General features: G+C 48.4%; 1 protein-coding gene across 1 annotated transcript in view; it reads left to right on the top strand.

Moving 5' to 3' along the window:
* Window positions 1–12926: 12926 nt before the first annotated feature.
* COX16 (cytochrome c oxidase assembly factor COX16) overlaps window positions 12927–17983 on the top strand; it is a 56204-nt gene continuing 51147 nt past the window's right edge. Inside the window, exon 1 of the mRNA XM_074955569.1 lies at window positions 12927–13200. Within this exon, the coding sequence (XP_074811670.1) occupies window positions 12958–13200 (243 nt within the window). The 5' untranslated portion in view covers window positions 12927–12957. The remainder of the gene's footprint in view (window positions 13201–17983) is intronic.

Raw genomic sequence — 17983 nt, 5'->3', positions numbered from 1 at the left:
CTTGAGGTTTTGAGTTCTATCCTTGAGGGGGCCATTCAGTTTCTCGCAAAGCCACCTCCTTTGTTGATTTTAGTTCCCTGTAAGCCAACCCTGTAAGCCATGTAGTCAATCGCCCCTCCCTCCGTCAGGGCAACGGCAGACAATTGTTCCGCGCCTTTTTTCTGTGCAGATGCCATACCACGGCAAGCATGGAGACCGCTCAGATCACTTTGGCAATTAGGAGCACATTAAACACCACACGCATTATCCAGCAGTATATGCAGCACCAGAACCTGGCAAAGTGAAACCGGGTGAGTAGGCGATGTCAGCGCGGTGACAAGAGTGATGAGGACATGGACACAGACTTCTCTCAAAGCATGGGCCCTGGCAATGTGGGCATCAAGGTGCTAATGGGGCAGGTTCATGCGGTGGAACGCCGATTCTGGGCTCGGGAAACAAGCACAGACTGGTGGGACCACATAGTGTTGCAAGTCTGGGACGATTCCCAGTGGCTGCGAAACTTTTGCTTGCGTAAGGGCACTTTCATGGAACTTTGTGACTTTCTTTCCCCTGCCCTGAAGCGCAAGAATACCGAGATGAGAGCAGCCCTCACAGCTGAGAAGCGAGTGGCAATAACCCTGTGGAAGCTTGCAACGCCAGACAGCTACCGGTCAGTTGGGAATCAATTTGGAGTGGGCAAATCTACTGTGGGGGCTGCTGTGATGCAAGTAGCCAACGCAATCAAAGATCTGCTGATATCAAGGGTAACGACCCTGGGAAATGTGTAGGTCATAGTGGATGGCTTTGCTGCAATGGGATTCCCTAACTGTGGTGGGGCCATAGACGGAACCCATATCCCTATCTTGGCACCGGAGCACCAAGCCGGTGAGTACATAAACCGCAAGGGGTACTTTTCAATAGTGCTGCAAGCACTGGTGGATCACAAGGGACGTTTCACCAACATCAACGTGGGATGGCCGGGAAAGGTACATGACGCTCGCATCTTCAGGAACTCTGGTCTGTTTCAAAAGCTGCAGGAGGGGACTTTATTCCCAGACCAGAAAATAACCGTTGGGGATGTTGAAATGCCTATAGTTATCCTTGGGAACCCAGCCTACCCCTTAATGCCATGGCTCGTGAAGCCATATACAGGCGGCCTGGACAGTAGTCAGGAGCTGTTCAACTACAGGCTGAGCAAGTGCAGAATGGTGGTAGAATGTGCATTTGGATGTTTAAAAGTGCGCTGGTGCAGTTTACTGACTCGGTTAGACCTCAGCGAAACCAATATTCCCACTGTTATTACTGCTTGTTGTGTGCTCCACAATATCTGAGAGAGTAAGGGGGAGACGTTTATGGTGGGGTGGGAGGTTGAGGCAAATCGCCTGGCTGCTGGTTATGCACAGCCAGACACCAGGGCAATTAGAAGAGCACAGGAGGGCGCGGTGCGCATCAGAGAAGCCTTGAAAACCAGTTTCATGGCTGGCCAGGCTACGGTGTGAAAGTTCTGTTTGTTTCTCCTTGATGGAACCCCCCGCCCCTTGGTTCACTCTACTTCCCTGTAAGCTAACCACCCTCCCCTCCTCCCTTCCATCACCGCTTGCAGAGGCAATAAAGTCATTGTTGCTTCACATTCATGCGTTCTTTATTAATTCATCACACAAATAGGGGGATAACTACCAAGGTAGCCCAGGAGGGGTGGTGGAGGAGAGAAGCACCAGGAGGGGTGGTGGAAGAGGGAAGGACAAGACCACACAGCACTTTAAAAGTTTAAAACTTTAAAACTTATTGAATGCCAGCCTTCTGTTGCTTGGGCAATCTTCTGGGGTGGAGTGGCTGGGTGGCCGGAGGCCCCCGCACCGCATTCTTGGGCGTCTGGGTGAGGAGGCTATGGAACTTGGGGAGGAGGGCAGTTGGTTACACAGGGGCTGTAGCGGTGGTCTGTGCTCCAGCTGCCTTTCCTGCAGCTCAACCATATGCTGGAGCATATTAGTTTGATCCTCCAGCAGCCTCAGCATTGAATCCTGCCTCCTCTCATCACGCTGTCGCCACATTCGAGCTTCAGCCCTCTCTTCAGCCCGCCACTTACTCTCTTCAGCTCTCCACCTCTCCTCTCGGTCATTTTGTGCTTTCCTGCACTCTGACATTGTCTGCCTCCACGCATTCGTCTGTGCTCTGTCAGTGTGGGAGGACACCATGAGCTCAGAGAACATTTCATCGCGAGTGCATTTTTTTTCGCCTTTTGATCTTCGCTAGCCTCTGGGAAGGAGACGATCCTGTGATCCTTGAAACACATGCAGCTGGTGGAGAAAAAAAAGGGACAGTGGTATTTAAAAAGACACATTTTATAGAACAATGGGTATGCTCTTTTACGGTAAACCTTGCTGTTAACATTACATACATAGCACATGTGCTTTCGTTCCAAGGTCACATTTTGCCTCCCCCCAGCGCGTGGCTAGCCCCTCCCCCCACCCGCCTCCCCGTGGCTAACAGCGGGGAACATTTCTGTTCAGCCACAGGCAAACAGCCCAGCAGGAATGGGCACCTCTGAATGTCCCCTTAAGAAAAGCACCCTATTTCAACCAGGTGACTATGAATGATATCACTCTCCTGAGGATAACACAGAGAGATAAAGAACGGATGTTGTTTGAACGCCAGCAAACCTACACTGCAATGCTTTGTTCTACAATGATTCCCGAGTATGTGCTACTGGCCTGGAGTGATAAAGTGTCCTACCACGGTGGATGGAATAAGGCTTCCCTCCCCAGAAACTTTTTGCAAAGGCTTTGAGAGTACATCCAGGAGAGCCGCGAATGCCAGGGCAAATTAATCATTAAACATGCTTGCTTTTAAACCATGTATAGTATTTTAAAAGGTACACTCACCAGAGGTCCCTTCTCCACCTGGCGGGTCCAGGAGGCAGCCTTGGATGGGTTCGGGGGGTATTGGCTCCAGATCCAGGGTGAGAAACAGTTCCTGGCTGTTGGGAAAACCAGTTTCTCCGCTTGCTTGCTGTGAGCTATCTACAACCTCATCATCATCATCTTCCTCGTCCCCAAAACCTGCTTCCGTGTTGCCTCCATCTCCATTGAAGGAGTCAGACAATATGGCTGGGGTAGTGGTGGCTGAACCCCCTAAAATGGCATGCAGCTCATCATAGAAGCGGCATGTTTTGGGCTGTGACCCGGAGCGGCCGTTCGCCTCTCTGGTTTTCTGGTAGGCTTGCCTCAGCTACTTAAGTTTCACACGGCACTGCTTCGGGTCCCTGTTATGGCCTCTGTCCTTCATGCCCTGGGAGATTTTGACAAATGTTTTGGCCTTTCGAAAACTGGAACGGAGTTCTGATAGCACGGATTCCTCTCCCCATACATCGATCAGATCCCGTACCTCCCATTCGGTCCATGCTGGAGCTCTTTTACGATTCTGGAACTCCATCATGGTCACCTCTGCTGATGAGCTCTGCATGGTCACCTGCAGCTTGCCATGCTGGCCAAATAGGAAATTGAAATTCAAAAGTTCGCGGGCCTTTTCCTGTCTACCTGGCCAGTGCATCTGAGTTGAGTGCTGTCCAGAGCGGTCACAATGGAGCACTCTGGGATAGCTCACGGAGGCCATTACTGTCTAATTGCGTCCACAGTACCCCAAATTCGAACCAGCAAGGCCGATTTCAGCGCTAATCCCCTTGTCGCGGGTGGAGTAAGGAAATCGATTTTAAGAGCTCTTTAAGTCGAAAAAAAGGGCTTCGTCGTGTGGACGGGTGCAGGGTTAAATCGATATAACGCTGCTAAATTCGACCTCAACTCCTAGTGTAGACCAGGGCTAAATGTTTTACTAAACAGCATACATAACTAGGTTTATTTTAATCCAGGCAAGCTGCATTCTTCCTCCATTCAAGCCTTTGGGGAGAGGAGACATTCTTGAGGTTGCAGGACACTCCTTTGGTGCAAGCTGTTAGCACTATCAAAAGATTTTAAAAAATTGCAACGGGGACAAGAAGGTGGAAGAGAATCAAACCATCACTGTGGCTAATTCATAGCTCAGAATGTGTTCTAGTCCTCAAGACTGCTGCTTACCTCCCTACCCTGGCCAAGCTACCTGACCAACGGTGACCAGAATAAAGAAAGCGACACTGTGGAAATAAAAAGTATAATAACAATATTGTTACCTGTGTAATTAACCACATTTTAATGATTAAAATGGAGTTTTTAAAATCTAATGTATTGGTCCCCACTGATTCAGTTCGTTTATTTTGGGCACTTTGCTTACCCTTCAGAGAGTGAAATTAGACTGGTTGATTTCACTTTCTGGTTGTAGTCACTTTTACTTCCTATTTCTCCTGCACTGCTCAGTGCTGTTATTTGGGCTCCTAACACTGTCAGGGAAGTTTCAAATACAAACATTTTCCACTGGAAAAAATATATATGTTTGTGTACATTTGGAAAATATTTTTATTCATAATGTTTTGTTGCTCCCCACCTCTCTTTTCACTTAATTACAAAACCTAAAGTTGTGGCCAAAAATACTTGACAGTGTCCTTTTAAAAGGAAACTGAGAGGAGCCATCTTGGCACCTTGGGACTAACATCCGAGAGTGATTCTTCTTATAGAGGGCCTAGCCTTGCAAAGATGAGGTGATAAGAGTTCAGGCATGGTTATATTAATGCTGGAATGAGAGAAAGAGAGGTTAGCAATAAACAGAATCTGCTCTCAGAAACTATATTTCAATAATTCCAGCTCTCCCGATTTGGGGAGACATTTCTTTCAGAAGGCCCCTGTCACTTGACTACTTCCCTCTCCTGATCTAGGATTTGGGGACCCCCAGCTCTGAAATGCTTAAAGATCATAGAAAACAATAGCTCTGCTTTTAGTCTTTGTCAGTTAATTCCGTGAATTTTGTACCACTGCATTGGGACAACACAGTGAAAAGTGCCAGTCCCAGCACCACAGAGGGCCGGGTTGCAGAGGTGCTCCCCTTCCTCACCCCCCACCCCTCCCCAATACTTTCGGTTGGAGTTGTAAGCATTCAAGACCTTTGAAAATCAGGCCTATATTTCTCTTGCATAGCTGGTAACTTCAAGAAGCAATAGCATTTGTGAAGATGTCAGTCCAAGCTAAGCAGCCCTACATCTTCTGCAGTTGAGAAGTGGCGTACATGTGGCATTTATGGTAAGTGACTTGATGACCTTTTAATTTTCAAGATTTTAGCCTGCTAAAAAAAAACAGCATCACTGATACTAGAGATGGAAATACCTCATAGGCCATCCAGCTTAGGGCAGCATTGTTCCCTACAGTATACTTTCCAGGGCTTTGTCTGATTTAAAAGACCCAAGCTATATGACTTCCATCATTTCCCATAGGACACGATTCCATCTGTCTCATTGTCAGGAAGGTTTTTTTGGTATTTAGCCTAAGTTTTTTTCCTTTTCTTAATTTCATCCCATCACATCTAGTTATTCCCCTTAATATCCCCTTAAACAATTCTTCTTCTCCCTCACCTTTAGTGTTTGTACCCTTCAGATCAGTTCAATCATCTCATTAGATGGATTGGTTTCTTGGAGGATTTGGTCACTGAATGGAAACACCATTAAGGGGTTGTACACACTACCATGTATGTTCATATAATTTATGTCACTCGAAGTGTGAATAAGCCACCCTCCTGAGCAACATAAGTTACACCGACAGAAGCGCCGGTGTGGACAGTGCTGTGTCAATGGGAGAGCTGCTCCCACTGACATAGCTACTGCCTCTTGTGGAGGTGGTTTTATTATGCCCATGGGAGAGCTCTCTCCCTTCAGCATAGAGCATCTTCACCAGATGTGCTACAGTTTGCTTTTCATTATATATTTGATCATCATGCATAGTTTGTTTATGCTTCTGGCCTGTCTAACACAGAAGAGCAAACAGGGCCCTAATAAAAGGGGAATCAACACTGAAGTGCAGAACTGTTTCTACAGTTTCATGTTGCCTCAATGAATCGGGATCCTTCTTACAACTATTATTTGTATAGTACCATTGATGTGTATGGTACTTAGTGGGCCAAATTCAGTTCTGGCATAGCTGCTCCCATGTGCTCCTTTAACAGTGTTGAATTTGGTCAAAAATCTTTGCCCTGTGGCATTAACAATCTAAGTCATGAACCTTAGCAGTCATTGGGAACTGCACCACGAGTTTCTTGGGAATAGGACTGGGCCGTGAGGGCTTAATCCTGCAACCCATAGCTTGTCACCTGCTTGGGGCAGGGGAATGTGACTTTTATCTGTCTAGAAAGCACCATTCTCACCTATGTTGCTGTAAAAATACTACTAGTATAAACAGTGACAGACTGCCAGGAGAATTGAGAGTCCTCAACACCTCTGAAAATCAGGCCAATTAGTTTGGAGCCTAAACATTGACTGAGATGCCTGACTTTAGATAGCTCTACGTTTGAAAATGTTGGCCTAAGTCAGTGGCCTGAGGTCACACAAGTGGGAATAGAATTCCAGAGTCTTGACTCCAAGCCTGGGGGGTGGTCTCAGTGGTTACAATAGATCTGTCCATCTCTTCCTGCTAGGATTCCACTCAATAGTACTCCCTTCTTCACTCTGTATTTAGTCAGGTCTCCAGGCTGCCAGGGACCCTTCATATGGGACATTAAATTCCTTGAACTATCTGCTTAAATTTAGATTAGCAGCTTAGTAGATTTTTAAGTTTCAGTGGGGGTTGACACATCATCTCCCTCGCTGCTGTGACCTGATGTAGAACTTCAAAGACAGCTGTTCCTTTTGAGCGCACCTCATCCCTTCAATGCCCCCCATGCAGCAGCTTCTCTGCTTGCACCTCCTGGTGGCAGCCTCTCCCCTTCAGCAGCTTCTTCCCTATGCCATTTCACAGTCCCTCCCTTCTTCTTGCCAACTGTGCTCATGTCTGCCACGTGTGGCTAGAGCTGGCCCTGTGTTTGAAGCACTTAGCAATTATTTGTAATTAATTCATTATATGATGCAGGGAACCAGTGATCTAGGTTTGCTGTGATGCTGTCCAGATGTTCAGGCTGTGCAGGTCTCATTTGATTACTAATTACAAACTCCCACTCTGTCCTTTTTCAAATCCATTGGTGTATACTGAACCCCTTTGCTGCGGTAGAATGCACAACACAATCATGTTCCTGGGCAATGCTGACATTTTGCCAACACCTTATGGTGATACAACTCCATGGATGGCAGCACCTGAGACATTGTACACCAACTGCCTGGTGCTGTGTGGCAGCACACAAGTGGTACTCGTAGAAATTCATTGTGGTTCTTAATCTAAACTAAACTGCACACTCGTGCCATGATAACAGCTTTGTTTTTGTAGAGCCTACAGAAAGTTACACACCTGTTGTTTTATTACTCATGGCTGTGCTGATTCACGTGGCAAAAATGAAAAACTCTGGTGGCAGCTGGAGCCTGAGGACTGCATTAGTCAATGAGCTTTAATAGACAGTTAAACATTATGGGAGAAATTCTGCCCTCAGAGGCAAGAATGATCTGCCTGTGAAAGCCAGCTGGGGCTGCACATGCACAGTTTAAAGCAATGTTTGGCCAATTGACAACACACCTGTAACTTGTTCTTATCTGGTTGAAGATGGTGCTGTTTTGAACATCAAATGACGGCCAAATAGTGTTGATTTCAGGTATAAATAGTGCAGGCAGGTGCTGTACATGTTTCTCCTCGCTGGGTCTCCTAATGCACATCAATCCTGACCTGGAATGCCCTCTGCTATTCCAGTCCTGTTCTCCCTCGCAGCTCTGCCAGTGCACCGCCTTCCTCCTGCACTACAGCACCTCCTAATCCCATCGTGTCGCCCTCTTCTAGCTTTATCAGGGGGGCTCAGTCCTCTGTTGGCCCAGTTTGATTCAGACTGTAAATCACACCAAAGTGTGATTCATGGGGCAATGAGAGCTGGGAGGAAGGAGGACTGGCCAATCCTGTTATACAGTTGGGGTGGGGGGTCTTATCTGCATTGCAAAACAAACAAACAAAAAGCCCCAAATAACCAACTGTGCTGATTTGGTTACAGAAAGGCACCCCTGTGCCAGACCAGGCAGGGGTGCGGAGACACATTGTTAGCTGTTACAACCACTGAGATTTAACCCCCTGGTGTCCAGATACAACCCACATTTAAAAGCTGACCATGCCAGTATGTGGCTACAAACTTAATTAAAGATTTGTGTGGACAGGGTCTTATTTACTCTCTGGTACCCCCTTGCCACAGTTGGCAGAAACTTTCTGCAGCTTTCTGAGGAGACAATGTGAAGCGACGGCACTAATGTTTGACACCATCTAGTGGTAAAACAGGAAGTATACTAGTACAATCAACAGGTTAATTTGCCCAATTCCTAAAGTCCCAAATTTAGCTATTGGAGGATAGGTCCACCAATGGCTATTAACCAAGATGTCAGGGGTGCAACACCAGGCTCACGGTGTACCTAAACCTTTGCCTGCCAGAAACTGGGACTGTATGCCAGGGGATGGATCACTTGATAATTGCCCTGTTCTGTTCTTTCTGTTTGAAGCATCTGGCACTGGCCACTGTTGGAAGACAGGCTATTGGGTTAGGTGGGCCATTGGGCTGACCCAGTATGTCCATTCTTATGTTCAGATGTGAATAGACTGCATTGATGTTTGATGCCATCTTGTGGAGAAACAGGAAGTATACTAGTACAATAAACAGTCTAATTTGCTCTGTTCCTAAGGTCCCAAATTTAGCTACTGAAATGCTCCATTGCAGTGGAGTGAACCAGGCACATCCACTCTTGTGAGTCCTAAGCTACATGAAATGTTCAGATGTAGTGGTGTTATCCAAGAATACATTCCCTCATGGCTCCCACCCTGAGCTACCTGAGTGCCCATCCTAGAGAGCAGTGATACGGTCTAGGAGGCCTAGAGTCGTGGAGGTAAGACAGTGAATTCTTTGCTAGCTTGAGGTACACAGGCTTTTCAGGCTGTGTACATAAAAAGCTATTGGAATCACCCATATCCATTAACTGAAATGAAAACACGTCAACAAAATAGCATCAGTATTGAAAAGCAAAGCAGAATTTACAAACTCTATTTAGTTGTAATAGGGCGATACCTGTAACAAAGGTAAGGGCTGTTTTTTAACATGTTAAAGCCCCTTTAGTATGTTAGTATCTTCTTGAACACCATCAGTGCAATTAGCATGGTACAGAGCAGAGGAGAAATGTTCCCTGGCTCCCAAGATGGTAATAAAGTTAGAAGGAAAGAAAACAAAACTCTCAAAGCTCTGCATGACCCTATGCTGGAGCTGGATGCAGGGCAGCACCACATTCTTTTGTAGTTGTTATGAGTGAATCCCGTCACTGGAGTTGCTGGGAAGTTAGGTCTGTAATGATTCACAGGGGAGCCTGCTCCTGTGCTGGTGAAGGTGCAGCATGAACCCAAGAGACAATGGGGCAGCTTCACGCACCCTCGGAAGTTTGCTGAAGATTGCTGAAGTTCACCCTCTGTGCACCCAGCTTCTCCATCAGGGCATTTCCACTAATGTGACTGAACTGGGCCTGCAGGGGGCCCTGCTCCACAGTCTGTTCCCCAGCATAACGATTTGCTGATTTGCTGTTACTAAGCATGCAAATATCTGCTGTAGCATCCTCACTTGGGATGACAGTGTGCTCCATGCTGATCACGGGAAGCAAATCGGAAGCGAGAAATGGGCAGAATCTGTGTGTAGGGAAAACCTGGATACACAGGAGGGTGAAGCAGTTAGAGGTAGGGAAGAAGAGGTGCAAAATCAGGGATCGGTAGCGTGATGGGGTGTCTGCCCCACCCTGGCATGCAATGGTTTTGTAGAGCCCTAAAGAGCCTGCACAGGAAGCAGCCAATAAGAGAGGGGCTGTGAGAAGCAGCCAATCAGTGCCCAGCAGGCCCATATAAAAAGAGACACAGGCAATGCAAGGCTAGTTTCTCCCTGGAGCTTAAGGAGGGAGGACTAGGTGCCTTGCAGATAGAGAGAAGCTAGTGCCCTGGACAGAGCTGTGCTGGGCAGGAACGGGGAGTAGAGGGAGCTCCAGGCTGGTTGCTAGGACTGGTATCCTGATGCGAGGGTGAAGAAGGTGCTGGGACCATGAGGAAGTGGTCCAGGAAAATGTATTGAGGAGTTGAAGAGGATGTAGTATGTTACTGCCATCTACAGAGTCCCTGGGCTGAGAGCCAGAGTAGTGGGCAGGCCTGGGTCCATCTCATTTGCCACTGGGGAAGTGGCTGGATAGTTGACTTGCAGGGCCTCCAGAAGGTGGGGAGCACAGATTGTGACATGGCTGGAGGGCTGTCATAAAGAGGATGCTGCGGTCCTTGGAGTGATGTAGGTTTGAGAGCAGACATGATGGCACGCGAGACACCATTGGGAGAAGATGTACTGACTTGCAGTACTAATCCCCGAGACAGCCATCAGGAGGCACCAGTGTGGTGAGTGGAGCCCCCATCACAGGTAGGGTTGCCCATTTTGGTTGGCCATATTCCCGGAGGTTTCATCACATAACATAATCTTCAATTAAAGATCATCATAGGACTGGAAGGGACAGTGAGAGGTCATCTAGTTCAGTTCCCTGCACTCATGGAAGGACTAAGTATTATCGAGACCATCCCTGACAAGTGATTGTCTAACCTGCTCTTAACAACCTCCAATGGTGGAGATTCCTCAACCTCTCTAGGCAATTTATTCCAGTGCTTAACCACCCTGACAGTTAGAAAGTTTTCCTAAGGTCCAACCTAAACTGCCCTTGCTGCAATTTAAGCCCATTGCTTCTTGTCCTATCCTCAGATGTTAAGGAGAACAATTTTCCTCCCTCCTCCTTGTAACAAACGTTTATGTACTTTAAAACTGCTATCATGTCTCCCCTCGGTCTTCTCTTCTCCTGACTAAACAAACCCAATTTTTTCAATCTTTTCTCATAGGTCATGTTTTCTAGACCTTTAATTACAGGTTTCAGAGTAGCAGCCGTGTTAGTCTGTATCCACAAAAAGAAAAGGAGTACTTGTGGCACCTTAGAGACTAACAAATTTATTTGACCATAAACTTTCGTGAACTACAGCTCACTTCATCGGATGCATCATCAGACCTTTAATTGTTACTCTTCTCTGGACTTTCTCCAATTTGTCCACATCTTTCCTGAAATGTGGCACCCAGAACTGGACACAATACTCCAGTTGAGGCCTAATCAATGCAGAGTAGAGCAGAAGAATTACTTCTTGTGTCTCCTGCTAGTACATCCCAGAATATTTGCTTTTTTTTGCAACAGTGATATGTTGACTCATATTTAGCTTGTGATCCACAATGACTACGAGATCCCTTTCCACAGTAATCCTTCCTAGGCAGTCATTTCCCATTTGGATGTGTGCAACTGATTGTTCTTTCCTAAGTGGAGTACTTTGCATTTGTCCTTATTGAATTTCACCCTATTTATTTCAGACCATTTCTCCAGTTTGTCCACATCATTTTGAATTTTAATCCTATCCTCCAAAGCACTTACAACCCCTCCTAGGTTGGTATTATCTGCAAATTTTGTAAATGTACTCTTGATTCCATTATCTAAATCATTGACGATATTGAATAGAACTGGACCCAGAACCGATCCCTGTGGGACCCCCTTGTTATGCCCTTTCAACTTGACTGTGAACCACTGATAACTACTCTCTGGGAATGGTTTTCCAACCAGCTATGCACCATCTTGTGGATGGGGGAAAGCGGTACATGTGGAAAGCTTTTGTAATTTACATTTTTACATTCTATTTTTTTTTCATTTTATGACACAAGTTTATTCTTCAGGTTCATATGCATACCAAGGCTGACTGATTTCCTGAGTTGATGTAAAAACTTCTTCAGTTTCTTTTGATCCGCCAATGGGGATTGCCTTTGTCACTGTTATTTTGCTTCTCTATGCTATACCCTAATGCTTTTTCATATCACCACTTGTGTGTAGAACTTGGTTCCCAAATTCTCTCTGATGGACAAAAGGACCTAGATGGTTTTGAGAATCCCACTATAACATTCAATGCCATTTTGGACTTCCAGTAACATATGGTTCCCCTCCCACACACACACTTTTTAATTTGAAATGTATTAAAAATTCTTATTTCTGTAAGAAATCCTGCAGACACTGAAACACACACTATTCTTCTGTTTCATTTGCTGCATACATACATGTCAATTTTTCTACTGAATTGTTTAAATTTCTAATTGCAGATTTAATTTTATAATCTTTTATGTTTGCTGCCTATTTTGTTCTGATACATTTCAGTGATGTTCTTCATTCTGACATTTACTTTTTGTACTTTTTGCCAAAATCAAAGACATTTTTACATGAATTATTCTGTTACTCCTTTGCATTGATTGGGCAGGGGCATAATGTTGACCTCACCTAGTTTACCCTGTGGTGAAACTAAAGTGCCTTGTCTCCCCATTGTTTTTAATGGAATAGCTAATGGGTGCTAGCTACCCCATAGTTAAAAACACACCTTGTTAGCAGTGAGGCCATAGACTATAACGGTGACTCAGGTGTTACGTACACTATTACTGTTCATGTCATGACAACTCTGATACTGGGGTAATACTGCTCCTTTGCTATCAGAGGTATGCACCTCCCCAGGGCTGAGGCCTCCACGTCGTGTAGGTGACAGGGCGAACCAACTTTAGCATTTTAAATTAAAGGAATTAATAGTCTTCCCCCCACTTCAATTACCCTTCCTCCCTCCCTTTTGCTGAATAAGGGCTTGTCTACATGGACACACTAAAGTTCATGCTCCACAATCCCCCTTCCGCCTGCCACCTCCACCCACCACTGGAGAGCGGCGGGGCCGGCCGAAGTTGCTCGCTGCAACAGGGGGAACCTCCCTGCAGAGCCCGCTACCTGCCGCAAATTAGACCGGAAGTAGTTTAATGTTACACCGCCCCCCACCCCGCCTCCTCTCCGAGCAGGGCTGCTCCGCAACGGTTGCCGAGGGCTGGATGCGGGTCATGCTGTGGCTGCGCCTGCGCTGTGCGTGGCCCCTCCCTGCAGCGGGGCGGAACCAAGTTGCTCAGGGCGCTGTGTCTGCGGGGGGCTCGTTTTGGAGAGGACCGCGCCTCCAGAAGTGCTGTTGGAGGCGGGGCCTGATGCAGGAGGCGGCGGCGCGGAGCCTGCGGCGGGGCTTGGAGAGGCTGCGACCCCTCGCGAAGAATAAGACGTTGCGGTACGGGGTCCCCATGATGGTGAGTAGCGGGGGGCGGGGCCCGTGGCGCTGTCCCGGGCCGGCCGGCACTGCGTGCTGAGGCGAGCCGGGGGGCGCAGGCGCGGGGACGCGCTGTGCGCGAGGCCGCCCGCGCCCCGCTACTGGGAGGTTCCGCTCACCGGTTCTGAGGAGCCGCCCCCCCGCCCAGGCCGCGCCTGGGTGGGGGCGTTACCGGTTCGGTTCCCGGCCCCGTCGCTCCGGTCTCTGGGGGGAGGAGCCTGGCTGAGGCCGACGTTGCCACGCTCGGGGCCTAGCTCCCGACTGGCGCCCTGCCGCCGGGACGTGCCCAGTTAAGGGGCGCGGTCTCCGGGCACCTCACCTCCACCCGAGGGCGTTTCACGCCGAGCCCCGCTGCGAGCAGACCGGTGGCGGGGAGCGCTGGGGTCCCCTTCTCCGCTTGCCAGTGCTCGGTGCGGAGCCGGGTCGCTGCTGGCGGGGCCCTGCCTCCCCGGGCCGAGCGGCGGCTGCCGGCTCCTGCCGCTGAGAGCGGGCAGGGTCGTGGCGTGCTCCTGCTCGACCAGCGGGCACGGGGAGACGTTAACCGGGGCAGGCAAACTCCGATTTTTTTGTAAAAGCCTTTCAGAGCGCGCTGTTCAAAGGCTGCTCTGTGGGAAACTTGGTTTGTTTAAATCAGGCGTTTAGAAGATGGTGTTGCTGGTGTTCGTTCGTTCATTTACAGCCTTACCTACACCTACAAGAAATAGGCTGACCTAGCTGCATCGCTCAGGGCTGTTAGGCACATAGGCCAGCCCAACCCCCACTATAGACGCTGCTAGGTTTATGAATGAGCTAGTTACCACCTCTCAGAGGGTATGTCTATACTACGAAATTAAGTCGCTCTTATAGAAGTTGATTTTTAGAAATCAGTTTTATACAGTCCATTGCGTTTGTCCACACTAAGCACATTAAGTCAGCAGAGTGGGTCCACAATATCGTGGCTAGCTCAGCTCACTGCTGCTGTTGTGAGCATTGCAAACACCTCGCGTGCTATCCCGCAGTATGCGGTCACGATAGTGATGGGGACATGGACACAGACTTTTCTCAAAGCACGGGCCCTGGCAATTTGGACATCATGGTGCTAATGGGGCAGGTTCATGCCTTGGAACGCCAATTCTGGGCTTGGGAAACAAGCACAGACTGGTGGGACCGCATAGTGTTGCAGGTCTGGGATGATTCCCAGTGGCTGCAAAACTTTTGCATTTGTAAGGGCACTTTCATGGAACTTTTACTTGCTTTCGCCTGCCCTAAAGCACGAGAATACCAAGATGAGAGCAGCCCTCACAGTTGAGAAGCGAGTGGTGATAGTCCTTTGGAAGCTTGCATCGTCAGACAGCTATTGGTTAGTCGGGAATCAATCGGTTTGGAGTGGGTAAATCTACTGTGGGGGCTGCTGTGATGCAAGTAGCCAACACAATCACTGAGCTGCTGCTATCAAGGGTAGTGACTCTGGGAAACATGCAGGTCATAGTGGATGGCTTTCTGCAATGGGGTTCCCTAACTGTGGTGGGGCCATAGACGGAACCCATATCTCATCTTGGGACCGGACCACCTTGGCAGCCAGGACATAAACCACAAGGGGTACTTTTCAGTGGTGCTGCAAGCACTGGTGGATCACAAGGGATGTTTCACCAGCATCAACGTGGGATGGCCGGGAAAGGTGCATGATGCTCGCATCTTCAGGAACTCTGGTCTGTTTGAACAGCTGCAAGAAGGTACTTACTTCCCAGACCAGAAAATTACCTTTGGGGATGTTGAAATGCCTATAGTTATCCTTGGGGACCCAGCATATCCCTTAATGCCATGGCTCATGAAGCCATACACAGACAGCCTGGACAGTAGTAAGGAGCAGTTCAGCTATAGGCTGAGCAAGTGCAGAATGGTGGTAGAATGTGCATTTGGTCGTTTAAAAGCTCGCTGGTGCAGTTTACTGACTAGGTTAGCCCGCAGTGAAACCAATATTCCCATTGAGGCAAATTGCCTGGCAGCCGATTACGCGCAGCCAGACACCAGGGCGATTAGAAGAGCACAGCTGGGCGCCCTGCGCATCAGAGAAGCTTTGAAAACCAGTTTTATGACTGGCCAGGCTATGGTATGACAGTTCTGTTTTTCTCCTTGACGAAAACCTGCCCCCTTGGTTGACTCTACTTCCCTGTAAGCCAACCGACCTCCCCCCTTCGATCATTGCTTTCAGAGGCAATAAAGTCGTTATTGTTTCAAAATCATGCATTCTTTATTAATTCATCACACAAATAGGGGGAAAACTCGCAAGGTAGCCCGGGAGGGGTGGGTGAGGAGGGAAGCACTGGGTGGGGTAGTGGATGAGAGGAGGAGGGAAGGACAAGGCCACACTACAGTTCAAAACTTACTGAATGCCAGCCTTCTGTTGGTTGGGCGGTCCTCTGGGGTGGAGTGGCTAGGTGCCCGTAGCCTTCTTGGGCATCTGGGTGAGGAGGATATGGAACTTGGGGAGGAGGGCAGGAGGTTATACAGGGGCTGCAGTGGAGGTCTGTGCTCCTTTTGCCTTTCCTGCAGCTCCACCAGATTCCTGAGCATATCACTTTGCTCCCACATTAGACTCAGCATTGCATCCTCCCTCCTCTCATCGCGTTCATTTAACGTTTTCCTGGTCTCTGCCATTGTTTGCCTCCACGCATTCTGCTGAGCTCTTTCAGTGCAGGAGGACTGCATGACCTCTGAGTACATTTCATCGCAAGTGTGGGGTTTTGGTTTTTTTTGCCTTCCAATTCACGCTAGCCTTTGGGATGAAGATGATAGGGGGAGCATAGAAACATTTGCGGGTGCAGGGGGGAAAAAAGGGAGAGTTGCATTTAAAAAGATAAGTTTTAGAGAACAAAGGGAAGACTATTCACATTACATAGCACGTGTGCTTTTGGTACAAGGTTGCATTTTGCCTCTTATATTAAGTGCCTGCCGGTTTGGTGTGAGACATCATACACGCTCGGCTGGGCAACAGAATTTGGCTTGCAGGCAGGCATGGTAAGGCAAAGGGTTTTGGCTTCTTCAACATCCATAATGTGGGAACGGTTTCAAACAGCAGTGCCCTCCTTTCCCATACCAAACAAAGCCCGTTGGGTTGGCCATTTAAAAGGAGGGGCTGCACTTTTAGGGTGAATGTGCAGCACAACCCAACCCCCACCCCACCCAATTCTCTGGGATGATCGCTTCACCCCCCCGCCCCCCAACCACGTGGCTAGTATCGGGGAAGATCCCTGTCAGCCAAACATGAACAGCTCAGCATGAACAGGCCTCCCGCCACCAGGTGGCTAACAGCGGGGATGATTTCTTTTCAGCCAAAGGCAAACAGTCCAGCAGGAACGGGCACCTCTGAATGTCCCCTTAAACAAATTTCCCGTATTTGAACCAGGTGACCGTGAATGATATCACTCTCCTGACGCTAACACAGAGAGATAAAGAACGGATGTTGCTTGAATGCCACCAAAGCCCGGGCCCATTCGCTGCAATGCTTTGTTCTGCAATGTTTCCAGACTACTTGCTACTGGCTTGGTGTGGTAAGCGTCCTACCATGGAGGACGAAATAAAGCTGACCTCCCCAGAAACCTTCTGTGAAGGCTTTTAGAGTACCTCCAGGAGAGCTTCATGGAGATGTCCCTGGAGGATTTCCGCTCCATCCCCAGACATGTTAACAGACTTTTCCAGTAGCTGTACTGGCCACAAATGCATCTCAAGTCTTCAGGGCAAATTAATCATTAAATTCGTTTGCTTTTAAACTCTGTATTATATTTACAAAGGTACACTCACCAGAGGTGCCTTCTCTGGCTTCATGAACCAGGAGCCCGCCTTGGGAGGGTTGGGAGAGTATTGGCTCCAGGGTGATGAACAGTTCCTGGCTGCTGGGGAGAAGGGATTCTCCGCTTGCCTGCTGTGCGCTATCCTCAACCACCACCTCCTCCTCATCATCATCCTTGTCCACAAAATCCTCATCCCTGTTGTGTGAGACTCCCCCCTTGCAAGTGTCCACGGCAGTAATGGGACACTACCATTAGTGGTGGGGTAATGGTAGGGATGCTCCTTAGAATTGGAGCTGCTCCTCCTCCTCCTCATCATAGACGCGGCATGTATGGGGCTCTGACCCGGAGCGACCATTTGCATCCTTTGTTTTTTGGTAGGCTTGCCTCAGCCCCTTAACTTTCATGCCGCACTGCTGAGTGTCCCTGTTGTAGCCTCTGTCCATCATATCCTTGGAGATTTTGGCAAATATATTGGCATTTCATCTTTTGGAATGGAGTTGTCCCTGCACGCATTCTTCTCCCCATGCAGCGATCAGATCCAGTACCTCCCGTTTGGTCCATGCTGGAGCTCTTTTGCCATTCTGGGACTCCATGGTGACCTGTGCTGATCAGCTCGCCACGCTGGCCAAACAGGAAATGAAATTCAAAAGTTCCCGGGGCTTTTCCTGTCTACCTGGCCAGTGCATCTGAGTTGAGAGTGCTGTCCAGAGCTGTCATAATGGAGCACTCTTGGATAGCTCCCGGAGGCCAATACCGTTGAATTGCGTCCACAGTACCCCAAATTTGACCCAGCGAGGTCGATTTTAGCGCTAATCCCCTCGCCAGGGAGGAGTACAGAAATCAATGTAGAGACAAATTTATTGTGGCTGAAAGGAACCACCTAGAAGCATCTACATAGACATTCTTTGCAAGAACAACGAGGAGTCCTTGTGGCACCTTAGAGACTAACCAATTTATTTGGGCATAAGCTTTCGTGGGCTAGAACCCACTTCG

Source organism: Natator depressus, chromosome 6, assembly GCF_965152275.1.
Source record: "Natator depressus isolate rNatDep1 chromosome 6, rNatDep2.hap1, whole genome shotgun sequence".
Taxonomy (NCBI): Eukaryota; Metazoa; Chordata; order Testudines; family Cheloniidae; genus Natator; species Natator depressus.
The sequence above is the reverse complement of the archived record's forward strand: the minus strand, read 5'-3'. Positions and strand labels throughout refer to the sequence as shown.